Source organism: Sinocyclocheilus grahami, unplaced genomic scaffold (genome assembly GCF_001515645.1).
Source record: "Sinocyclocheilus grahami isolate Dianchi unplaced genomic scaffold, SAMN03320097.WGS_v1.1 scaffold33.1, whole genome shotgun sequence".
NCBI lineage: Eukaryota > Metazoa > Chordata > Actinopteri > Cypriniformes > Cyprinidae > Sinocyclocheilus > Sinocyclocheilus grahami.
This window is the reverse complement of record NW_015505212.1, coordinates 2,217,792-2,244,482: the sequence shown is the minus strand read 5'-3', so window position 1 is coordinate 2,244,482 and position 26,691 is coordinate 2,217,792. Positions and strand designations below refer to the sequence as shown.

Sequence of the window (26,691 nt, the reverse complement as noted above, 5' to 3'; positions counted from 1 at the left end):
ATATTACATAGCCCTGCCCACTGTGAAATCTCATTGGTTCAAAATCCCGCTTCTCATAACTACGTATTGGACTTCAAAAAACCACTGGAAACAGGCGTCGCATTTGGTTCATACAGTGTCAGACTGTGATTTTCGAATCATAAACATCTGTGTCTGTCTAGCAAGGTTGGTCTGCTCTTTGCTATTAGTAACTGGCTTTCTGTCTTACTGCACACAAGCATCTGAAAGGAATGGATTCTGTCTTTGTGTTCTTACTCGTTCTATTTCCACTTTTTCGATTCTTTTCTCTGCAGAACATTGTTTAAAAGAGGGTTTGAATAACATTGATAGAGGGTTTTGAAATAGAAAAGCTCATTTGTTTTTATTATCAGAATTAACCTGACTACTTCAAGACATTCACGTCACACTCTTGCTACATAAAGCATTTAAAGCTTCTTATTCTGGGGTTTTAATTGCAAACCTCAGTCCAAGCTAGTTATTTGGGCATGTGTTCCTCACTCTCGCTGTCTCTGGTGTTTTTGCCCCCTGCCGTATGAATTGGGTCACTGCAACTACATACACAGTTTAAAAGCCAATAAATATGTAGATATAATTTAACAATATATAGGTGAATCTCATGAAGAGTTGTCAGGCCACATTTTACTCCTTAAACATTAAGAGGGGAATAAAGAGAAATTGCATAAGAAATTTCTTTAAGGATGTAGTTTACTGTTATGTATTTATCACATTATTTTCAGGGCATTTAAGCTAGTTTTACCACCAAAATCTCATTACTGTAACATGTAATAACATAAAATAATATCCATATATATATAAAAAAAATATATATATAATTAATTTATATAATAGTTACATAATAAATAATAAATAATAAAATTATGTATCCATTTGAAGTTTGTCATTATAGAATTTGTTATACTTTAATTGGTTTAAAAATATATTACCAAGGCTTAGACGGTTAGTTTCTTGTAATAATGCATAATTTACTATTATTACTAAGTATTACAAGCATTTTTTGCATAAATGTTTGAGAGATTTTATTATTTATTAAAAAAAAAATGTATTGTTATTTTTTATTGTTATTTCCTAAATACTCTGTCATGCATCTGGATGTTTTATTTTGTAATTTTCATTATTCTCAAATTCATTGATTCTCATCACTGTGACAGTTATGAAAATTGTCTTGTCTAAACTTTAAATAGTAGCACAAATTGTTTTATTTTGCATTAAAGTAATGAGAATTGTGGGGGTAAATGTGCTTAATTTAAGATTAATGTGCTCATTTTAATGTTATTAAAAAAGTCATAATGCAAAATATCATAGTTTTTTCTTTTGATTTTAGTGTGAAATGATTCACTCCTCTTTCAACCTCTACTTGTACACAAGTATTGAAATAATCTCATTGGTTCAATAGTTGTGTACAAGTATTGTACTTGAAGAGAGAAATGTAAATAGAGGAGACTTAAAGCGTGACTTAAAGCGTTTTATGGGAGATGCTAATGCTTTGGTTTGAGAATGGCTTTATGAAGTCACGCTTATTTAAAACAAGCACACACACATTTCTCTCAGACGAGACGCGCATACCAAATGAAGTCACCAAGCGTCAGTTATTAATCTGATTCCTACTTTGATAAGAACTGAGCTTATTTTGTCCCTCGCGACTGACTTGTTTGCTTATGTGTGTGTGATTTGATTCTCAGGACCTGAATAAACGCTTGTCTTTGCCTGCTGATATCCGGATTCCTGACGGCTACCTGGAAAAGCTGCAGCTGAGCAGCCCGCCGTTTGACCAACCCCTCAGCCGACGGTCACGTAGAGCCTCGCTGGTGAGTTTGCGTGAATCAACCCTTCATCATCTTTATCAAAGGTTTAATGACATTAAACGTGGTTTACCTTCTAATGCTGTCATATTTGTCTCATACTTTCTATAAACCACATAAACATGACACACCTCCTCGTTGAAGTAGCATTTTATCTCAGACACAAATAAATCACGTTTCATAATATACCATGCGTCTCTTTGTTTGAGCATGATGGGATATCTACCTACTAGCAACCATGCTGCATAGCAACACGACTCAACATTAAGTTTCTCTTCTGACATGAATGGCTGTGGGATCATGGTGTCCAAGATGAATAAATTCCACATTGTGTTGAAACAATAAGGTTTATGTAAATGATTTAATCTGGCAGGGTTAAAACTATGACAACGGCTGTCAAACAGCAAGCCATTGTCATGCTGAGAGAATTTGGTTTTAACAATGAGAAAGATAAATGTACATTATCGTTCAAAAGTTTGCAGTCAGTAATAATACTTTTAATTTGCAAAATATGCATTAAATTGATCAAAAGTGACAGGAAAGACATTTATAATGTTACAAAATATTAACCAGCACTACTGATTTCAACATTGATAAACAGAAATATTTCCTGAGCAGCAAATCAGCATATGTGAATGATTTCTGAAAGATCATGTGACACTGAAGACTGGAGTAATCATGCTGAAAATATAACAAAAATGAATACAATTGTAAAATATATTCAAATAGAAAATATTTACATTTTAATAATATTTTGCAAAAATATTACTGCTTTACTGTATTTTTGATCAAATAAATGCAGCCTTGGTGAGGAAAGAAACTTCTCTCAAAACCAGAAAAAATTACTGACCACAAACTTTTAAACCATAATTTTAAATCAAGTGCTGTCTGTGAAATGCATAATATAGTGTGTTTTACATCCATTTAAAGGGACAGTTCATCTGAAAATGAAAATTCTGTCAGCATTTAATCACCCTCATGTACCAAATCATTTTTTTGCACATGTCTAAGATGTTTTTATTAATCAATGCAATGAAATCATACAATAACCAGGATCGGTCAAACTCCTAAAAAACACAATTATTTGCTCTATTCTGTGTTGCTAATACAGGTCCTATTTCACCACAAAATTTGAAGATATATTTATTTTTAAAAATCTATTAAAAAAATATAATGATTATATCCAATAAAAGATATAAAAATAAGTTTTCCACAAAAAAAAAAATAGCAATTCTCTCAAATTTCCAAAATTTGTCCATACGGCTTTTGCACTATATTATGGGTGTTTTGAAGCTGTGTAATAACTTTGTGGGCCACGATTGGTTACAAAATGTGATCTAATCGAATGTGATTTGAGAAGCACATAGAATAACTCACACAAAACTATAATATGCCTTTATGAGACTTATAGAAATATAGTGCACAAGCCGAATGGACAACTTTTAAAGTGCTTTTTTGAAGGTTCAAAACTCATGGTACATACTTTATTGAATGCAAAAGACAGTTCTTTTGTGCGCCGTGGATGAAAGAATGTCAAAGGAGTTTGGATTGACATGAGGATGACTAAAGGACATTTTTAGGGCGAGTAAAATATTACGTCTGCAGAATATATTCAGCTCTAGTTAATGAGTACACAGTCCACAGCAAGCTTTTCAAAACAACATGGACTGCTGCAGATAAACCCGGCCCATGGACGAGAAACCCAGTGTGTTGCTACAAACATTGTGTGGTACTCTCAGTTGAGCAGAAAGACACATACCATGTTCTTTGTCTGTTGGCCACATACATGCATGTGAAAAGCCCCCTGCTTTTGCGTCTGAGTTTCTTGGCATCCATTGTTCTTAGCTGTCATCCATCTACGTCGTCCCCACCTCCAACCCTCAATGTGTGTAAAGAAGAGGGGGTTTATGTTGGCATTCTGGTGCCCTCTGGTGCCCATGGGAGTCTGAATACTGTGAGTGTGATTAATGGCTTTGTCTGGGAAATGATTTTGGCTGCTGATATCAGAGACAGCGAGCAACACTCCAGACACGTGTTTCTCACTGATAAGGTCTGTTGAACACATGCAGGCCTGTTCAGCATTAACCAGATCGCATTAATGAAGCATTCTCTCGCCTTCTCTCTTTTTATAGTCAGAAATCGGCTTTGGGAAACTGGAGACCTACATCAAACTGGACAAGTTGGGAGAGGTACGATGTGTCTAGTCCTGACCTTTCATCATTACTTTGCCCGGTCAGAAAAGTGCACTAAGTAATTAATAGTTCGGTGGATGATACAACAGTTTTTTTTTTACTTTTTTAAAAAACATTTAAACCAATTACATTGCTTAATACTTTTCAGTAATTAATAAATCCATTGAATATACTCCTAGTGTAAAACTTGTGTGAATGTACATAAGATAAGTACTATTTGTTAAAATAGTATTTTTTTATTAAACTTTAAAATGTATTTATTTATTTAACTGATAGCATTGGTTAACAAATTTCAGGAAATTACTGTACATAAGATATTTTATATTTCTTCTTTGTCTTTTTTTATACAGTAGGAAAGTAATATTTATGAATTCATTCATTTTACTTTATTTCTTATATTTTTTTAAACCAATAACATTGATTGATACTTGTCAGTAAATGATTAATCCGTTAACTACATCCCTAGTGTATAACTTCGACAAAAAGCCTTGATGAACCTCCATTGAATATACTCCTAGTGTAAAACTTGTGTGAATGTACATAAGATAAGTACTATTTGTTAAAATAGTATTTTTTTTATTAAACTTTAAAATGTATTTATTTATTTAACTGATAGCATTGGTTAACAAATTTCAGGAAATTACTGTACATAAGATATTTTATATTTCTTCTTTGTCTTTTTTTATACAGTAGGAAAGTAATATTTATGAATTCATTCATTTTTATTTCTTATATTTTTTTAAACCAATAACATTGATTGATACTTGTCAGTAAATGATTAATCCGTTAACGACATCCCTAGTGTATAACTTCGACAAAAAGCCTTGATGAACATTAAACATTTTCTGAGAACCAAAACACTTGCATTCTGAAATCTAATCATTACTGTAACTGTATTGTAGGGGACGTATGCCACCGTTTTCAAGGGGCGGAGCAAACTGACGGATAACCTGGTAGCTCTGAAAGAGATCCGGTTGGAGCACGAGGAGGGCGCTCCATGCACGGCGATTAGAGAGGGTGAGGAATCTCTCTCTCTGTGTCTCATTCTCTTCATCTCTCCTAAAAGCCCCTTTGGATGCAGAGACACTGATGTTGATATTGCCCTGATCGATCCTGCCGTTTTCTCTCTTTCAGTGTCATTATTGAAGGATTTAAAGCACGCCAACATCGTCACGCTTCATGATATTGTCCACACGGACAAATCCCTCACTCTGGTTTTTGAGTACCTGGTGAGTGAACGTCCCATACTGCTCCTCTGTGTGTCATTCTGTTTCATTTGCTCACTCCATTTATTTATTTGTTCTCTGATGGCTTCCTGCAGGATAAGGATCTGAAGCAGTACATGGATGATTGTGGAAACATCATGAGCATGCACAACGTTAAGGTCTGTCCCATATCTGTTTGTTTTGCACCAGATGGATTTAAGAAAACATGAACGGTTGGTTTGTTGTTATCAGTGCAATGCAACACATGAAACATTCTGTTTCTGGTCTTCTAACCTGTAGTCCATGTGTGGTTGTAGATTTTCCTGTTCCAGATCTTGAGAGGACTGGCGTACTGCCACAAACGAAAGGTTCTGCACCGGGACCTGAAACCACAGAACCTGCTCATCAATGAAAGGGGTGAACTCAAACTGGCCGACTTTGGTATGTTTAACACTATGCTGTCAAATAAATGATCAAATATGTAGTGTAATATATTTTATATAGTATGAACTTCATTTTTCATCAGTTAGAAATGTATATTATACTAACTGCATTTTGCAATTTGTTATACATATTTTTATATTATATTTATATAATTGTATATATTTTTTTATTTAATTTTATATATTTAACTAAGTTGTCATTAAAAATATATTATAATATATTATGCGTTTATGTATTTACAAATGTATATATTATGTACTTTGTTTCATTAGTTCATATAATTCTTTAATTTTCATCAATTAGAAAAGTATAAACTAACTATTATACATTTCAAATGAATATAATTATAAAAAATATTTTTTAAAATACAAGTTATATTTTAATATTATGATATTTATATAGTTAAAATATACATTTTATTTGATGTAATTTATTTTACAATACAAATACATTGTATTATGAATTTATTAATTTACAAATGAATTTACTTTGATTTTATTCTACATATAAACAGTAAGTGTAATATTTCAAATGCATACAAATTTTAATATATATTTTATATACTTTATTTTAATATTATAATATTTTACATTCAAAATGTACATTTTATTTTATATTGTATGTAATTTCTTTTTCATTAAAAATATATTATTCATTTATTTTTTGCTGCACATAAAAATGTCTATGATTTATTCAATATATATATAATTTATATTTTAAGTTTGTGTGTGTTTGTAGGTCTGGCACGAGCCAAGTCTGTTCCCACTAAGACTTACTCTAATGAGGTGGTGACCTTATGGTACAGACCTCCTGATGTACTACTGGGATCCTCCGAGTACTCCACACAGATCGATATGTGGTGAGTGTGTCTGTCGCTGTTTATTTACATTCATCATTTACATTCAGTCCTCTCCTGTATGCTCTTTCTTATCCTCTCTCTGTCTCAGGGGTGTTGGATGTATATTTTATGAAATGGCTGCAGGTCGGCCGCTGTTCCCAGGATCCACCGTTGAAGATGAGCTGCATCTAATCTTCAGATTACTGGGTGAGCAAACACACACACACACCCACATGCTCACACCCAGCTCTCCAACTAAATGATTCAATTCAGAGCCTGCATGATGAAACGCACACTTCAACTCCAGACATTACGACATTAAACACAAACACACACACACACTCAGACCAGACGTGTCATGGTGTTCAGACTCAGAAGTGCTTCTCACCTGCTTTAAAAAACAAACTGCAACCATCTGAGCTGCCATGCTTGCTGTCCACACAAACACACTTTTGCATGGAAACTGTGAGATCACATGGTACAGTAGGTTACCACAGTTCAGCTGAAATCCTGTCTGGCTGACACTCACCTGATGTGTTTAACTGTGCATCCTGGAGTGTGGATGCAAAAAAGAACCTGGAAAGGAGGTTTTAAACTATTTTTTAAGCTATATTCAAACTATATATTTTTTTAACTGTAGCTCAAACAGTACCACATGGTTCTAGCAGTGCCAAGGTCATGGTTTTGATTCCCAGGGAAAGCATGAACTGATTAAAAAAAATACATTGAAAGCAGTGCAAGTTGCTTTTAATAAAGGCATCTGCTAAATGCATAAATTTAAATCATATTTTAGCAATGCTCTTTAATCGATATTGTGGATACTTTAAACATTTTGTATTTATAAAATTGGACACGATATCAGTTCATAGCATAAACATAAATATCAGCTCTGTTTAGAAAGTGTTAGCTATGTGCTAAATGAAGACAGGCTCTAAAGTAAAGTGTTTAATGGATGTTTTGGCTTTGTGTGAAACAGGTACACCTACAGAGGACAACTGGCCCGGCATCTCGTCCATCGAAGAGTTCAAATCCTACAACTTCCCCAAATACAAGCCTCAGCCCTTCATCAATCATGCGCCCAGGTACCTGCACTCTATCTGTGTGTCTGTGCAGGTGCTGCTTTGCCGTTTCATACAGTGTGTTTGTTATGAGCTTGTGTGCTCTGTGATTTTGCGGTGGCTTCCGTGTGTTTGTCTTGCCACACAGAGCAAATGACCATGACCTCAAAGCCTGTGTGTGCGCGGATGCTGCTGTGGGAAAGTGTGTGTGTTCTTGTGTGTGTTAGAAAGCCATTTACGTGCCAATAAAGCAGGATATCCCGGAATGCCTATACGAGTGTTTTGAATTTGCTTTTGGTTTTCCTGGCATGATGATTGTGCTTCAAACCGAGCGACGCTCAAAATATTAATTCCAAAACCTCACATTTTAACTTATCATTTCAAGAAATATGTGGATTTGTTCCTCAAAGGCCACGTCAAGCAAACCAGGGACCAATCTCGACCAGGTGGGCTTCAGAAAGACGCAAAACGAGGGTGGGAAAAAAACAAACACTGGACCAGCAGGAACTTTGTGACCTCAACAATTTGAACTGAGAACCGGACCATCTCTCCTTTTGCATTCATTCAGAGTGATCCTATTAGAACTGAAGTGCTTGTATGCAAGATGCCTTTTTAATTTTTCTTTTACCGTTAGAGCTCCTGAGGCATCATCAAAACCAGTTTCTTCTATTAATAGAGCTCCTCTGTAGCTTGAGTGTATGCGACGATTGTAAAAGAGCGAGAAAGTGAGGTTGGAGATTTGGAACTGTACAGAGAGCCCTTTGCTCCATGCAAGCGATGGCCATGAAGATAGTTTCATTAACAGTATTAAGAGGATTTTTTTTTTTTTTAATGTTACATATTGACCCTTCTTTGAATAATGGTATCTTAACGTGGCATGTTGGGGTCCGACTGTTCCACATTTGTGCTTGATTTTATTCAGAAGAGAAAACGATATTGTGTGTATAAAAAGAAAAAAGTAATAACGAAAAACTTTTTGACAGCAGCATTGGACCAATTAATTTTTTTCCCAGCATTTATAAACATGAAGAACGCAGAAGATATCAGATTTTAGATGACTGTTGTTGTTTTTTTGAACTGACAGATGTTGATTAATATTGTCGAATCGGAGTCAATTGTTTCTGGAGACGCGTGCGTGGGTGTGTGCGTGATTGCGTGTGTGTATACGTGACGCATGGAGTGCGTGTTGTCCTGTAAGCTCCGTGAAACACTGATGCTCACAGTCCTTTGACTCTTTGTACTGCAGATATTTATTTCTCTTAATCAGTGAAGTAAACATGGTCTGTTTCATACAGCGAACTCTGTCGTATGTTTATTATGTTTGTGTGTCTGTGTGCATTTCTTCCCGAATGCAAGGTGTTCGTTCAGACGCGAGAACGTTGCGTCGCATTCAATGCTTTTTATTTTAAAAACACAAGGCACATTTTATTGACTCTTGAAAAGCAAAAAAATATAAAAGCAATACGAGAATACATTTTTTAATCAATTCATTAATGAAAAATAAAACCGAAGCTATTACAAAGCTTTTCTTTCCAATATTGAAATGGAATTTCGTCTGTTACAAAAACGTATTTAAGCAGGAAAATACACAATTCTTACACGCGCAAAAAAGGCACAGCCGGTAGTACATTTGAAGCACAGTGCATACAACGCAATATTATACAATACATTACAATACCAGACAAACAACAAACGAACAGAAACCCGGTTCACAGCCTCGGAAAGATAAAAAAAGAGACTTAAATGCTAATGAGATTCCTTTAATATGGTTGAAACGTTTCCTCTTTCTGAACTGGTCGACAAAACAGGAGATCTTTCCAGTTGAAGCACCTTAGGAATGGAGAACAGGAGGGGAACGCTGAAGTTTTCCTTTAGAAGGAGGTACAGAAAGTCTACGCTGTTTTGAACGTGTTTTACGTCGTCCAGCATCGTTTGTCTCAATCTGAAATTGAGATTATGAAAAACAACTTGCCAAGAAGGCCAGTCTTGAACATGTTCTCCAGGATACAGATTCTCTTAAGGCTCCGTTTCCAATCGCTCACCATCTTCTCAAAAGGACACTTCATGTTCTTTGGCATTACCTCATGATAATTCTCTATTTTAAGAGCTTGCGGAGGGAATTTTGGTGAGCTGTTTGGATTGCAGCCGGAGTTCAAGAAGAAAACGCACAGTTTGCTGGTCCAAAATTTTACAGAACTGAAGGGTGCTATAGGTGGCCACAAGGGGGTGAAGTGCAGTCTGGCTCAAAAATGACATGAAGGTCCATAATTCCTCCTTAGTGTAATAGCAAAGTTATAATTCTGGGGAGGGGATATGTGAAGTGTCCAGAAATCAGGATTTCTGGGCGCTGGAGGACAGGAGGAGAGAGGAGGAGGAGGAGGATGAAGAGGAGTCCAGGTTGGGGAGGGGTACCGGCAGCGGCCCGTTCAGCAGGGTGGGGAACTGTGAGAGTCAGAAAGCAAACAGAACATTAAGGTAATGCTACACATGCTGAATCACAGGCTCCATATGTTATATATATATATATATCTAGTAACTACACAGCAAGAGCTTTGTAGTGTTAAAAAAAAAAACATTGAAATGATTGTATCAGGAAACATCGTCTAACGGTAACAGTAGAATGACCAGGCCAAATAATAGTTCACATCTTAATGGTTAAATATTACCAAGAAATATCCAGTTATTATTTAATGGGATTTATTATTATTATTATTATTTTGAGGTTAAATACTACCTGGGCATTTCCTTATATGTAAAATGTATTATTATTATTATTATTTATAACAATAATAATACCGGTAATACTTAACATTTTTACTGCTTTAATTTTGATTTTGAGGTTAAATATACCTGCATTTCATTATTATTAGTAGTAGTAGTAGTAGTATTTATTTATTTAGAAGTTAAATGGACATGTGTCCTTGTATATGTATTAGTAGTAGTAGTAGTATTGCTGTTATTTTAATTATGTATAAATGTTTATTTATAATGCTTATTTTATTTTAACCTAATAATGATAAATATAAAGAAACGAATAAAATTATGCCTGTAGGGCCGATTTTAGCACTGATGACATTTTCAGGACATTTCCCCCTAAAAATCTTATTCCTATAATACAATAACGAATTATTTACCTTATTCTTTTATTTTTTAAAAATACCATAAAATTAGTACAACAAATACCACCATAAAGTATACTTACAACTGGGCTTCAAAAAAAAGAAGAAAAGAAAACCTGGGAATTTCTTAAAAGTTTCCGTAAATATATCCCTAATACACCTCAGTGAGGGGGGAAAAAAACCTGTCTTTGTGGTTCACAAAACAAACACGCTCGTAGTCCATCACGGTAGCGCTAGGAGAGGAACTTCCTGTTATGTGAGAGCTGACTATACACACAGACACAGTCTTTTTCAGTTATCACCCCCCTCCCTTTTTGAACAGGAAGCTGTTTTTCTCCCATATCCAATGCAGAGCGGAAACATCTGTTGCTTATTTCCAAACCCTAATACACACACACACACACACTCATATGCTAGTAAATCCATTTCCCGGATTGACTCAAAAGCATCTTTTTTTTTCCTGGTATATATTTTACAGGTATAGAAAATCGACACAAAAATGCCCCAAGGAGAATTAAACTGTGAAAGAAAAAAAGCCAGACATGCCACAAAAGTTTTCCACTGCAGCCAATAACAGCAGGAATGACAGTCATGTGACCAACCAGAAAACTCCCACTATGGCCGCCCAGGGAGGAAGTGAGAGTGGGGGAGTGAGTGTACGTCTGTCTCTGTGTGTGTGTGTGTGTGGGGTAGTAAAAGTGCACATCACGAACTGTCACAATTCCTCTAAAGGCAGAGCCAAGAAGTCGCCGTGGTTACCTTAATGGTTTCCTGCTGCTAGCGATGTTTACCATAAAGACAGGACCCTCCCCTCAAAATGCAAGATGAGCATAAAGACACAGTTTGCGTTCTGTCTTTTTCACTCACACACACACACACATCTCCCTACACACTCACTCTCCCCCGGGCCAGAACAGGAAGTATCCACAGGATTTCCCCTCTCGCTCACATGAAGGCTGAAACAAGACACCAAACACAAATACCCTCACAAAACAGACAAGCGAATCACTTTCTAAAGCACACTTGCACGTCAGTGCTAAACAAAATAAAACACATCCTCATTTTCAGATTCCTCTTTTTACAGGTTTGAGAATGTTTTGTGTGTACCTGAAAGAGTGACCCGTGGCCCTGTAGCCTGGCGGGGCTGAGAGGGGCTACGGGACTCAGGCTGCTCCAGAAATGAATGGAGGACAGGAGAGGACTGGGCGTCAACAGCAAACCAGAGGGAGTCTGGAGAGACAGCGAGAGAGGAGTAGAGGAGGTATCGTGAAAGGGGGGAACAGGAACATGAGATTTTATTTGTATTAGTCACTGAAGAACATGGGTATTATTTGTATTAGTCACTGAAGTCATAGATCATGAAATCCCAATGTCTTTTTGAAACTTGAAAAAGGCGAATGCGAGTCTCCGCATGTCCAGACACGTCTTTGCATCGGTTAGCAGGCAATAGCATGTGAAGCCTGTCATGCACAAATAGTCTGAGAACCCCTTTAAAACATTTTCCCAGATTTTTTCACCTGAACAGTACAAGTTTTGAAGCATTAAGGATTTATAGCACAAATGCAATGCCTGTAAGTCATAGGGCAACTGTCCTGGACAAAGTTGCCGCTTGTTTTATCTATCCAAGCAGATGGAGCATTTTGCTCAATCTGGCATTATGAAATAACTGTCTGTTGCAGAGGTTTCTGTATATTTAAAGCAACAGTTCACCCCTAATTAAACTTCAGACATGTGCTCAACCTAATGTCGTTCAAAATCTGTTTAACTTTCTTTTGTTTACAATTTCAAATTTTCAATGGTGACTAGGCACTGTTGAACTCCAAAAGGCACCATAAAATTAGTCCATACGGCTTGTGCACTATATTTCAAGCTTTCTGACGTCGTACAATGGAACTTAGTCAGGTTAGACGCCATATTGAATTTAAAGAGGCTGTGATGGATAGAATTACAGTCTTTATATGGATTTCGTCATTCTCGCCAACTTTGAGTTTTATTGAGTTTTTGTCTACTGAAAGTTTTTTTCAAAAAGACGTTTCATCAACTGGACAATCGTTATGTTGTTAAATAACAGTACAATCCATTGAACACGCTGTACTTTTATCCCTCAGCCTCGGTTTCATTTCTGTCAAATATGAATTATTGCGCTACCCTGACTAAGGTCTATAGCAGTGTTTCTCAACCCTGGTCCTGAGTGCCCCCCAACACTGCACATTTTGTATGTCTCTCTTATCTGACACCCATTTCAGGTCCTGGAGTTTCTTTTAATGAGCTAATGAGTTGAATCAGGTGTGTTTGATTAGGGAGACACACACAATGTGCAGTGCTGGGGGGGCGCCCAGGACCAGGGTTGAGAAACACTGGTCTATAGGAACAGGCTGATATTTAAGTAAAAAAGAAAAGCGTCCCCTTAGCTTAACTTATCCTTTACTAAAGTATGCTTCGGTTTTTTTGTGTATGCTAGGCTCGATACATATACACATCCACGCATATGCGCCTTGTATTTTTTTGCAGTAACTAATTTGTCCACAAGGTGGCAACACTTCCCAACCCGTTGTTTACAGTCAAAAAAGAAGCAAATGTAACAACAACATTAACTAAGTACTGGCGATGGCAACAACAATAGACACCTGCGATGACGAATGCATTTGAAGGGGTTAACAGATATCGGCAACACTAGTTTAAATGTGTAAAATGTTCGGAGAGAAACCGCGCAGATACTGGACAAGGATGAAACATCTGTGCTCATGCAACCTATCAAACAGAGTATGCATAGTATACACTTGCATTTGCGTCAAATCTAAGTAAATAGTGTAAGTAAAACAATGTTAAATAAAATTTTTGGGTGATCTATCCCTTTAAGAGAGACAGCGGGAGAGAAATCTACACAAGCATGTAGCTTCCCATGGGTCATGGACTTTGGATCACCAGGTTGTGGCTATAGGGCAGCATGTGAAATCAATTTCTCGTTCTCGCTCTGTTTTTCTCTGTCCTATGTCACTTTGCTGTAGTGTGCGAGATTACGGACATATGGCTTTACTTACAGGTCTCTCTTCTCTTGCTTATGCCATTCTGTCTGTCTTTTCCCTCCTCCCGTTTCACTCTACCTCTTTTTTTAAAACCTGTCTGCCTGTCACGCATTTCTCCCTACACACCCAGTAAAGACCGAAACGTCTCATAGAATAGCTGTATTACCAGTATAGGTGTGTGTCCTGTCTATTTGTTACCTGTTGAAGGCCTATAAACAGTGCTGGAGAGGATGTTTTTGGAGTTCATTTATAGCTCAGTTCCAAAACCTAGAGAGCAGCCTACAGCTGAATGAAACCTGATCCAAAAGCTCTACAAAGGCAGCAACTAAATAGGGCAAAATTAGCATCTCACTAAGCTACCAACATAATAGTCTACCAAGCATAAAAATACATAGCATTGTACGTTGCATATTGGGATCAAGTCATTTTTTTTACTTAGACAAAACTGTTGATACTTCTGGTAAATATAAGTACACTTCTAATGTACAAGAAGATACCATTTGCCTTGTAATTACTAACAAAATCAGGCCAATATTACCTATTTGCTAAAAACACAGCTGCCTTGCTATCTACTGCTTGGATTGACTTCTCACAATTGAATCTAAGAATGTTGCCAAGCTAACTCATTAGACACAATATTCTAATGAACACAGCATTAAACCATTGTCTAGTGTCATTTTTAGTTACATTTGAGCAACTACACTGTATTCTAATAGTATAAGATTACATATCTCACAAATGTTATGTAAAATAGTCATTTTTTTCATTATCAGTCATTTTTGGTATTGAATGAAATGTATTTGACATTTCTTTCTCTTTGACTGAGCTTGTCGCTATGCATTCTGGAGTTATTTGCTATTAGCCAAAAGAAGGCACTATGTTTTGTTCCTATATTTGAGAAAAATCCTTTGCTTTGATGCCTTAAAATGCTGTCTAGATAGGCAGCTCATTAGGTTTTGGAACGTGTATATGTGACATAAAAATAAATGTACATATGACATAGTTTGGTACCTGTGCAGTGAAAAAGGCTGGTGTAAGTGACCCTGAGGGCAGTGCTGGGCTGTTGAGGGCGATGGAGCCCAAGTCACTTCCTGAAAACAGTATGGAAGGGGCGGAGATTTCCAGCCCTTTGGGTTTCCGAGCTTTGGGAGGCAGTCCGTTGCTACCGGTCCTCCTCTCGGGGGGTGTGGCCTGATTCTGGGCTCGCTCCCTGTGACCGGATGATAAATTTAGAGGCTGAGCGCTCTGCTCTGATTCGTCTATGCGAGCCCCCGGGCTCCGCTCTTGCCGCAGCATGTAGACAAGGCTATGAGAAGGGGAGGGGCTACGGGATGAGCAGGGCGAGGTTTTTGAAGTGAAGAAAACCTCCGTGGATGCAGGAGGGGGCGAGGAAGCCAGGGGAACGACCTTTTCTGATCGATTAGTGACAAAGCGAATCACCGTTTGTCCCTCCTCCCCTCGTTCACCCCATCGCTGCTTCTCGACTTTGATTGGACGCAGCAGCGGAGGCGGGCTTTGGAGGGAACTGACTGTGAATGACGAGTACAGACCAGAGTGGAGATACTCATTCCTGCAGGCGGGGCTTCTCAGCGATGACAGCGACAGCTTCGGAGACTCCTCCCCCTCGCCGCAATCTGACTCCACCTCCTGCAACATGACGCCCCCTGCAACGTGACCCCCATCCCGACCGAGCTCCACCGCTTGGGGATCCATCTTCAGAATATCAGGGAACGAGACAAACTTATATACAAACTTCTGGCCAATCACCTTCTTTATGATGTTCTGCAAAAGAAAGAGGATGATTACTATACCTCTAATGGCAATTTGGAACTACTTGACAATTTGATGAATTTGTACAATCTCAGGTGTACGGTTTAGTACGATCTGCTTAAGCCCCACTGACGATTAGGTTTAGGGGTGGACCTTCACACAAAAAAAATCAGGTTTCCGTACAAAAATTGTTGCATTTTCTGATGAGAATGATTATTAAATATGAGCTTGTGTAACCTTGTCATAGTAGTAGCGTAGTGCTCGGCTAAGTTTGTCGTAATTCATGTTGGTCTTGTTCTTGCGCAGGCCCCAGAGTTTGGCGACTTCTTCCGATTTGAGCAGCTTGAACTCGCCGTCGTTGGACGTCCAGCAAATCAGGTGCTTATGGCTCTGGTCCAGCAGTAGCTGCAGCAGAAACTGCCACAGCGTGATAGCACTCTCCATATCTGTCAGAGAAAACATCAACAGCATATTTACAATTTAATAATCATAATCAGGCTGATATTTTTTCCAGAACCGAGCCGTTCATGCCAGACTGGGGAGAGAGGTGTTGTAATCATGTAAAATATGTGAAAAATAATGTGTTTTTTGAACAACCTAGTATGAGAGCCTGTTCTAGTACACCCCCAAAACAAAATCAAGACTCTGTAAAAGAGCATAATAGGACCCCTTTAAATGGTTCTTTTAAGAACTGTTAACTGAAAGGTTCATTTGGAACCAAAAATGGAATGTAGAGTCATTACACCGATTCAAATTGTAAGTTTGATAAAGTCTAATAAAGGTTCTTTATTGGCATCAATGGTTCCAGGAAGAACCTTTAACATCCACAGAACCTTTTTGATGCGCAAGCTTCTTTTGATTGTTAAATGTTCTTCACACTAAGAAAAAAAAAAAAGTTCTTCTAAGAACTTTTAAGGAAAGTTTCCATAGATATAAAAGGTTCTTTATGGAACCATCAATGCCAATAAAGAACATTTGCTTGTACGGATTTAAAAAGTGTGTATCGTTGTAACTGAGGTGAGAGTGTGGCATAATTTCATAAGAGTTTCAATCTAATTTAAATTTGCCAAATTTACACTCTCTGTGCGTTGTGTGTTTATTGGGCAAGAAAAGGAGGCTTGAGGACACATTTAATGACCCTAACAAGGTTTAAGGATCTGAAGGAGGGTGCTATGGTACAGCAAAGCCAAATTTATTATGTGTCTGTGGATAAGCTCGGACCGGCACCTTGTTTCAATTGATCAGATAATCAGACATCCTTCCCAGCGTGACTGCATTTGTAAAAACCTTCCTTTAACCATATCCATGCAGGTTTCGAACAGGAAGTGGTGAAGAGGGAGAGGCCAGAGCAACAGTCGTACAAACACGACCACATTAAAGAATTCTGCGTTCGTGCTCCTGAATTCATCCTCTCTCTTTAATTTCCCCTTTTCCCTCTGCACTCACAAAAAACGTCATTCCTATGTGCCCTCCCACAAACTCTGCAAGCATTTCCTGTTCTGTTGTACATTAACGCACAGGCTCAAAAACAACAAAGAGCTATAAGCCAGAAAGACTGACACGGGAATGAATCGCAAATAAGCAACATGTTCCAACATCGACCGTGCCGCTGTCCTCTCTGGGACGGAGGTGTCCGCTCAAAGGTGGGCAAATACACCCACTGGTGAACAGAGATTACTAACCGGGTAAACATGGAGTTTATCCGCAAAACCCTGTTTAGGAACATAGATTAGAGTGACCAGAGATAAGTGGGTTAAGGGGGGAATTCTTAAAGGTATAGGTCACCTAAAAATGTAAATTCAGTTCTGTCATTTACACTACCATTCAAATGTTTGGGGTCAGTAACATTTTTTTTTGTAAGAAATTAATGCTTTTATTCAGCAAGGATCCATTAAATGCTGTTCTTTTGAAATTTCTGTTCATCAAAGAATGGGTTCCACGAAATAAGCAACACAACTGTTTTCAACACTGATAATAATAAGAATTGTTTCTTGAGCAACAAATCAGCATTTTAAAATGATTTCTGAAGGATTTTGAGACACCGAAAACAGGAGTAATGGCTGCTGAAAATTCAGCTTTGCATCACAGGAATAAATTACATTTTAAAATATACTAAAACAGGAAATGGTTATCTTAAATTGTAATAATATTTCACAATATTGCTGTTTCTACTGTATTTTTGATCAAATGCAGCTGTGGTGAGCATAAGAGACTTTCAAAACATTAAAAAAAAAAAAACACCAAAGTTTTGAACTCTAGAGTATATCTGATTTCTGTTTTATCAAAATACCAGCTGATCCAAAAATAAAAAAGTAATTAAAAACATGTCAACAAGACTTCCCTTTATATTATCTGCTGCTTAATGCTTGAACATCATCAGACTTTAATACTGGCAAAATTAGTCCAACATGCACAGACACACTTAATCTTTGTACACAATGTTGAAGATAAGTACAGTTTTTGTGAATGGGTTTCATAGCAGAAAATGGCTAAAAGTGCTCTTTATATTCTGGCACTGTGGTTGGACACCGAGAGGAAGCTGCAATCTCACAAAACAGGATGTGCACATTGATATCTGCTCACATTCCTTCAAGAAACCTTAGACATAAGCAGAGCCTTTCATTTTAAGATATTTGGACAACATGATTTGCATGATGTTAAATTGTCCTGCACAAGACATCTTGGATCATTGATAGTTAAAGAAATGAGGGGTTTTTTTCAGCACACTTGGACAACAAAGTCACAGTCAACATGGATCCATTGGGTGTAAGATAAGGATTTTCTAGTTAACAAGACTGAGTTCCTTCATGCATGTGGTCTGGGATTCACTCCAAAATGAAGGCGCAGTGGTTCAATGTTAAAAGCCCAACAGTACAGGAAGTTTAAATCTTGCTTGGGCCATTCCTGTGACCACTGTCATCATGGCCTTTAGCCACACGCTTACCCTTAGTGTACTCTCATAACCTCTTCCTCTACATCCCTGGAATATTTAGGAGATATAAACAGTACAGGAAGTTTAAATCTTGCTTGGGCCATTCCTGTGACCGCTGTCATCATGGCCTTTAGCCACACGCTTACCCTTAGTGTACTCTCATAACCTCTTCCTCTACATCCCTGGAATATTTAGGAGATATAAAAAACTATATATCCATTACAAAACCTGTACACTTTGACCAGGGGATGCAACATGTTTTATTGAGCTTTTTTATGGCAAGACTAATGTTTTACTGTATTCAAACAACAGGCAAGTTAACCTGTTACAAGTTGAAATAAAAGTTGAAAATAAAATGCAATTTACAATTATTTAAGGAGTGTACAACAAGGGAAAAAGAACTGAAATAAGCTAAATAAATAAATATCATTTTATATACAAAATTAGAAATAAGTAGTTTCAGTACACTATTAAATACTTATAATGTTGTCTCAAGTGTGGTGTTTAAGCAAAAATCTTCAAATTTAAGCAAAACATTTAAAAAAATGTATTTAAAAAAATATAAAAATAAAAAAATAATAAAAAGTTTAATATATGTTTGATAACTTAATTATGTATATATATATTTTTTAATTACCATGTTCTTGTCAGGAAAATTGCCTTACATAATAACATGGTAACAAACTAACGTACATAAATAAATAACTAAAAATTGACCAGTTGTTTAAATAAATAAATGCATAAATAAACAAAGCAATATAAAATTATCATAAAATTAATCAAATATGATCAGGTCTTCTAAGATCACATAAAAGCACCCATTTCAATATGTGCATGTTTTCACTGTATGAAAAAGAGCAGCGTGAACATTGTTCAAAATTTCTCCTTTTGTGTCTCGCAGAATAGAGTAAATCAAGCAGCTTTGGAACGTCATGATGGTGAATGACCACAGACTTCATTTTTAGGTCAACTATCCCTTTAAGACACATGCATATACTTAATATATTGTAGCACAGAGTTTCAGCTTATTTCCAGTGGATATCTAGTGTACAAAACTGACTGACGTTGAGGAGATGGTGTTGAGTGTTGGGATGCAGGAAGATCTGGGTGGAGGAATGCAATGGACCTCAGGTTGAGGTCTGAGATGTGTTCAATAGACATGAGGAAACCAGTTTGACTCTAATTCAAAGCTGTCAGATGTGTGTGTGTGTGTGTGTGTGTGTTTGAACACACTCCTCGGTTTTAACTAGCGTTACATCATGCCCTTTGGTAACTGTAAGTCAGTCAAACGGGGCGGGCTGGCTGGCGTTTACTGCTGCCTGAGCCAGCGCTCTCCCGAGACGGATGGAGGGAATGAACGAGACGGAGAGTGGAAGATGGAGAAACGAGGCTGGCTGACTCACTGCTGTGGATAGCTCTGACACGGAGCATGTTTTATTGGCTGAGAGGAACTCCCTGGTTGCAGACTGCCTTATTTTGGGAAAGTCTTTGTCATAATTTTGACAAAGACACACAAGCTTAAACTTTCACCCTGGTTTTTGCTCATCAAACTGCCGGCTCTGGAAGTCATCGAGGGATTGATCGAATAATGAGCCTAAAGAAGCAAACGACCCCAAAGTCCAACAGGACAGGCTAAAATCAAACCTAAAACACTTAAAGTCAAAATTAAATGGCGTTCGCGACCCGTTGTGCTTCTGTAATGTGATGTATTTCCAAATAATGTCATTGGGAATCAGTAGGATTATAAAACAATGGTTGGAAAATGAGTAAATATATAAAACATAAATGATATAAATATATGATATATATATATATATATATATATATATATATATATATAAAATAAACTTAAAGTTATTACATTTTGATGTAGAAATGTGATATATTTTCGAATAAAACACTTGAAAATGGTTGAAAATTTGTAAATATATAAAAAAAACATAACAAAATAAAGTTTTATTACATTTTAATGTAGAGTGTGATGTTTTTTAATAAAAAGCTTTCGGCAACTGGATTGTTTAAAATTTTTGGAAATATTATTAAAAAATAAAATGTTATTACATTTTAATGTAGTAATGTGACATTTGAACATTAAAACGCTTCATATTATCCATCAGAAATCAACTGAATTGTAAAAAAAAATAAGTAAAGTTTTATTATATTTTGATGAAAGATTATGCTTATTTTTTCACATTGGAATAACAATAAGTGGATAATTCCTGAAAACCTAGAACATGTATCAAGCAAGTACATTTGGTTTTGATTTTGTATTGACATTCTGCTTTATAATTTGGTGTGCAAGACTGTTATTTTTGGCTTTTCAGATGTTTTGGTTGGAATATCAGCCAGAGGGAGTGTAAAGAGACACAAACAGCAAGATTCGGCCAAACCTTTGGTGACAAAGGAGGAAGTGCTTGGAAAATGCTGCCAATACAGCCTACAGATATTTATCAGGAAGTATTGTGCACTTTCACACATACACACACAGACACACACACACACACACACACACGCTCATTCATTACTCTTCTACATGTGACACGGATCTCATTATACATACTAGTGTAGTTAGTTAGATCTCAAACTTAACTCTTGGGCAGAACATGAAAGCTCACTGTACACCACATACCCAGTTATTTTTCCAAAACCCCCAAAGATGCGAAATAAAACCATTTCCTGCTCCAGCATCCTCTGAGCGGAGCATCTGCGTTAAACGACCGTAAAACTGTCTATATCAGGACTTCCTCCAATTCTCCTTTGAAGGGCGTCTTCCTGGGAATGCCGATCCCGAACTGAAAGGTAGGAATTCCTGCTGCGGGGAGCAAACACGGGAACGCGAGGACCACACGGACACAAGGCACAAATGGGCGGTTTCCTCTTCTCTTTTCATGCCGGCACAAACCTCTCGCCCATATGGACGTCTAAAGACATTGATTCCTAGATTTACTGCCCTAATCAAAAGGAATAAACAGAGGGAGATGATTTCAAAAGCTCTTGGCCATTTGGAGAGGTTTCTGCACGGAACGTGGCTGTAAAAGTCATTGTTGGATTATCGCAAGAGAGGAAAATGGAAAAAAATCTGCACATGCAAAGTCTCTTTTTTTATCTTTCTATATGAGCAATGACATAAACAGTGCACAAGCCAAGTCTGAATCCTTAGCCAGGATTTTCTAAGACACAAATAAATAATAGACTAAACAAAAAGACACACTTGAACATAGCGCTGCATTGGCTCTGTTGTTCTGCTGTTGTCTGGCATGCATCAGCTTCATGGTCATTGGGTTTAAAGATGTTTTAACACACTGCATGAAATTTGGGATGAAATAAATGGATCATCCATAGTTTTTACAGTTAGTTGATGAGACATCAGTAGGTCCACAGGGATTCTGTCTCTCAACATCCGCTTGTCAATCAATCATGTTTGTTAATTAAATATTTAAACAGTAAGAATAGTACTTTTTGGGTCTGTTTAACCATGTTTTTTCCCAAATAGATACAGATGCCACAGATACCATCTAAGTCTAAGCATCAGTAGGAAAACACACAGTTTTACCACTTTAAATGCTTATTTGCCACAGAAAAACTCTCGATTTCTGACATTATGTTGTAGAAAATACACACACAAAAAATATTGTGTTGTGAAGTAAAAACGGCAGAAAAGATTTACTATTTTCTCCAATAAATTATCTGAACTTTAAAATCTACTCAAATACTTATTTCCTTGATTTATTTATAAAGTTGTCTCATATTCATTAGTTAGTTCACCCAAAAATGAAAATTCTGTCATTAATTACTCACCCTCGTGTTGTTCGAAAACCTGTAAGACCTTCGTTCATCTTCGGAACACAATTTAAGATATTTTTGGTGAAATCTGAGGGCTCTCTGACCCTCCCATAGACAGCAAGGTAACTACCACGTTCAAGGTCCAGAAAAGTACCAAGATGAGTGACAGAGTAGTCCGTGTGACATCAGTGGTTCAACTGTAAAGATACGAAGCTACGAGAATACTTCTTTGCGCAAAGAAAACAAAAATAACGACTTTATTCCACATTTTCGTCTCTACTGCGTCACTTTGGACGCGCGTTCACGACCGTACCATGACGCTGGCGTGTGGCGGCGCTGACCCAGGTCCGGCGTAATGACGTCATGTGCAAAAAAGTATTCTCGTAGCTTTGTTACAGTCAGAGAGCCCTTAGATTTCACCAAAAATATGTTAAATTGTGTTCTGAAGATGAACGAAGGTCTTACGGGTTTTGAACAACACGAGCGTGAGTAATTAATGACAGAATTTTCATTTTCGGGTGAACTAACCCTTTAAGGTCATGTTTTTGCCTGTTTTATTTGCACTTTTGTTAATTTTGCTGTTGTATTCAAGTTCAGTAACTTGTTTTGCGTTTTGAGTTAATTTTCTACTCCTCAAAAATTATCCACCATAATTGTGTTTCATGTACCATTTTAAATACAAGTACAATAGCAAGTTGCTGATATATTTGAATTTTAATATTATTTTGCAAAGTAGATTTTACTTAATTTTATACGGTCAACATTTGTTTTTCTCAGATCACTATAGGTTAGAAATGCATCGAGCAATCTTCTTTTTCTAACACCACAGATCATGTACTTTTTACAGCACTGAAGTTCCGGAACACTTGAAACTGTATTGGAACTTGTTTTCAAAAAATGCCAATGGAAAACACCAAGAAAACCTGCACACCATCAAATCTATCCAACCCATTTAACCATACAGGAAGTAGACAGGAGGAACATGCCTGTAGACACAGAAACCGACAACAGCTCAATCTGTCAGTGGCTTAACAGGCAACATATACTGTCTGATAAGGCTGTTTTTTAAAGTTTCACACATTGCCGGTGTGTGTGTGTAAAAGGGGAAAGAGCAAGATCTTTCAGGTGAGAAGATGCACTCCAGGCTCTCTCCAGCGTAAAGTGACACGCTCACACCCTTCAAGACTCACACAACAGACATGCAGGGACAGTTTGGACCCAAAACCCCAAGCCCAGTGTTTTGAATGGCCCCTAGACAGCTTTTAAACACCAAACTTGCCGTCGTGCTCACAAACCCCTCCACTGTAGCGCCAGCGGAAACTCGTAATGATATTAGTTGCTGTGCGCAGACATTACTTCGCCATGACTAAATGTGTGCTCTTCCTGTGCACACAGACTGCAGTGGAAAATTCAGGGAGCTCCTGCTGAAGAGAGGGAGAAAAGAGAGCCGTGAAGGACTTCTCTCCACGACCACATTTCTCCAGAGAGAGCTGCAGCTCTTGAAACTACACAGACAGATCTGAGAATGTCTGGCTGCGTGTCTGTGTCCATATAGTGGCTTCAGAAAGAGTGCGGACACTTGAGAATGTCATTGCTTTTAATAGCAAACTATCAAAAAGAGTTTAGAAAACATTCCTTATACTTTAAACTAGATTTTGGACTGCTTGCATTAAACTTTTTTTAATCTAATTGGCTGTTTGATTGAAATGATGGGTCCTCTTTTAAAAAATTTCAGGGCAAGTACAGAAATATGATGGTAAAAAATGCTGAAATACTGATATTATAGTCAAAAAGGGTTTGGAAAGCATTCCTTAAATACATTAAACTAGATTTTACTGCATTTTACTTCTTGCATTAAACTGTTGGATCTAATTGGCTGTTTGATCAAAACGATGGTTCCTCTTTTAAACCATTTCAGGGAAAATACAGTCAATAAAGGATAAAAAAAAATACTGAAATAGCAATATAATAATCCTACTAAGCACCTTTGATTGAATATTTGTTTTTACCATTTTTTAAATGCCTTTTGCTTGAAATAATGTCTATGTAAGATGCCAAAACCTGCATAATTGCAAATCTATCCAACCCATCTAACCATACAGGAAGTAGATAGGAGGAACGTGACTCCAAAACAGAAGGAAACGGCATCCAAAGTGGCACACTTTCAAAGCAAAAATCTCATTTCAAATGATAATACAATAGTTTAAAGTGAAGACCAACAGTATGTGGATGCCTTCTGGTTGTCATAGTTGAACATGAACTTGACAAACTGCACCTGGTTACTATGCTAGGACACCTGTGGTGGATTTAGGGACATCTTGGGTTAGATCTGAGGTGACTATAGCCTCATCTGCAGTCCCTAAATGTGTGACTTACAGTAACTCTCCAAATATATTTTGGGCTCAGAAACATCGATCTTTTCCAATCATGATACATAATCCCCAGCATATCCAGATGCAGGGGTAACATCAGCTCTAGGGCTGAACTGAAGTTTCTTTGTTTGCCCCAATGACTCATTTTCAAGATGCTGTCTGCTGCCAGTTTCAATCCGGAAGCGCATGGCAATTAGTCTGCTGATGTTTCCAGACAAACCAGAAACTCTACTAGTGCGTTTAAAGCGCCAGGAGCCCAATTTCAGCCTTTTCAAGCAGCCCTGCTTTCAAATGTACAACCGACAACATCTTTGAAATATACATCACGAAATCGTGAGCTCAAACTTTCCTCAGCCGTACGTAAACGGTGCGTAAATTGCGCGTAAGTAACGGGAACTGTGGACACTTGAAGTCTCTTGCGTGTCTGTTATCGCTAAAAGACATCTATTCGTTTTTATACATGAATTACGTTATAATTGTATACATTTAAATCGCAAACATCACTTGTGAACATTTCAAACTGCTCCTTCGTTTGGATAGGTTCATTCTTTTTTGGGGATATCAAGTTTCGGTCGTGTACTTTGGAAGCTTTCTTCCTTGTAATGTTATTATGAAGTAATTACACATTTAAAAACATGTATAAAGCGTTCTGATAGTATGGATGGATTATTCACATACCTGTGCGTAATGGTCAGGCTTTTTGGGGTCCTTTTTCACGTTATTAAAAAGAATTCCGTATAATGCGCTGTTTTTCCATGCTGTCGGCCGTCTCGGCAGCTCGCGCTCTCTCACCCGCTCCCTCCCCCCCCCCCTCCCTCTCTCTCTCTCTCTCTCTCTCTCTCTCTCTCTCTCTCTCTCTCTCTCTGAGCAGGAAGTTGGTGCAGACAGCGAGCCGGCTCACTTCCTCTCGCCGTGCGCTATTCCCTAGACGCTCGGCCCGTCTGTGTAAACACGCTTTTCCTTCTCCAGCCACCATCCGACATTCAAGCACACTAGCACACACGCGCGCACACGCTGTATACTGTAACCTGTAACTGTAATCTGCTGCGAGTGGTAGCTCTTCCTGCCCGGGACCCGCCGGGAGGAGCCCGTGTTCCTTCCTCTACACACGTTTCGTATGTGTGTGTGTGTGTGTGTGTGTGTGTGTAGAAAATGCCCTCATAAGTTTGCTAAAGTGGAAAAAAATCTTAAAGAGAATAAATAGGTCATTCTGTGAAATGGGCGGTTTTCCCTTTTGAAATGGATTGTTGAAATTTTAAACAATCTGTTGGACAAATAATGTGTTGTAATGTGTAATAAATAATGTGTAATTTGCATTGTGGCATGCAAGCTAAATTAATAGCTTTTAGGTTATATTCCCACAAATACACTTTTTTGCATATATTTTGTATTAAATTAATCAACTAACCAATCAATACTCGCCAAATATGCTTTACTGGCATGTCAAAAGGCTGACATTTGCAATGCAACATGATTAAATTTAAATTTAAAACTAAAAGCATATCTATATATCTCTGTACAGCAAATAAATCTCTGTTTTAGTAAATGAGCGCCATGGGGCTCTACAGGGGGTGGAACCATCTTCCGATTTCCTGGAGGGATATCCACTGCCAGGAAGCTGGATCCTTCAAAACACACACACACACACACACACACACACACACACACTTGACCAGCCTCTTATCCTCTTCTTTATATTCTCCCTTTAGCACGAATCTGTGATGGCCTGAGATGTTCACACACTGATGTTTTAAGGGGCATATGAAAACAATTATGATCTCAGCAATGACCCTGTATTTAACATGTCTGTTCATTCTCTGTCATCTAGTGGAGGAAGAAGACATTACAACGCCTGTGAATCTTTAAAAGTTATGTTGAAATAATAATAATAATAATAATAATAAAATATAATTTTTCATTATATAGGTTAAACCTGTTGTAAGATTTTAGTTTTTTTCATTGTGACATTAATATAATTACTGTAATTACTGTAAAAAAAAATCAGCATGAACATAAAGCCAGAAAAAACACAATTTTGCATAAATGCGTTGAAGTTTAAATAGTATATGATTTAATTTTAGCATTATTTTATTACATTACAATCATGAGAGTATGTGCATAACAACAATGCT

General features: G+C 37.4%; 2 protein-coding genes and 1 long non-coding RNA gene across 5 annotated transcripts in view; 2 read left to right on the top strand and 1 right to left on the bottom strand.

Annotated features, from left to right (window-relative positions):
- The window catches only part of LOC107580251 (cyclin-dependent kinase 17-like), a 68,369-nt gene extending 60,559 nt beyond the window's left edge, over positions 1-7,810 (top strand). For all 3 annotated transcript variants that reach the window (XM_016265995.1, XM_016265990.1, XM_016265983.1), the window contains exons 5-13: positions 1,701-1,826; positions 3,953-4,009; positions 4,915-5,029; positions 5,147-5,241; positions 5,334-5,396; positions 5,535-5,658; positions 6,400-6,520; positions 6,609-6,706; positions 7,476-7,810. In XM_016265995.1, coding sequence (XP_016121481.1) covers positions 1,701-1,826; positions 3,953-4,009; positions 4,915-5,029; positions 5,147-5,241; positions 5,334-5,396; positions 5,535-5,658; positions 6,400-6,520; positions 6,609-6,706; positions 7,476-7,714 — 1,038 coding nt within the window. In that variant the 3' untranslated portion in view covers positions 7,715-7,810. The remainder of the gene's footprint in view (positions 1-1,700; positions 1,827-3,952; positions 4,010-4,914; positions 5,030-5,146; positions 5,242-5,333; positions 5,397-5,534; positions 5,659-6,399; positions 6,521-6,608; positions 6,707-7,475) is intronic.
- A 577-nt stretch (positions 7,811-8,387) lies between these two features.
- Positions 8,388-25,333, bottom strand: LOC107580300 (ETS transcription factor ELK3). The gene is made up of 5 exons (XM_016266026.1): positions 25,238-25,333; positions 15,710-15,918; positions 14,714-15,484; positions 11,784-11,906; positions 8,388-9,999 (listed from the first exon to the last, which is right to left on the bottom strand). Exons 2-5 carry the CDS (start codon positions 15,914-15,916, stop codon positions 9,889-9,891), a joined length of 1,212 nt encoding a protein of 403 aa, XP_016121512.1. The 5' UTR covers positions 15,917-15,918; positions 25,238-25,333; the 3' UTR covers positions 8,388-9,888.
- Positions 11,862-17,305, top strand: LOC107580438 (uncharacterized). Its single transcript, XR_001608641.1, has 3 exons — positions 11,862-11,937; positions 15,779-15,850; positions 16,784-17,305. It is a non-coding gene; the product is annotated as an uncharacterized lncRNA (long non-coding RNA).
- Positions 25,334-26,691: the final 1,358 nt, after the last annotated feature.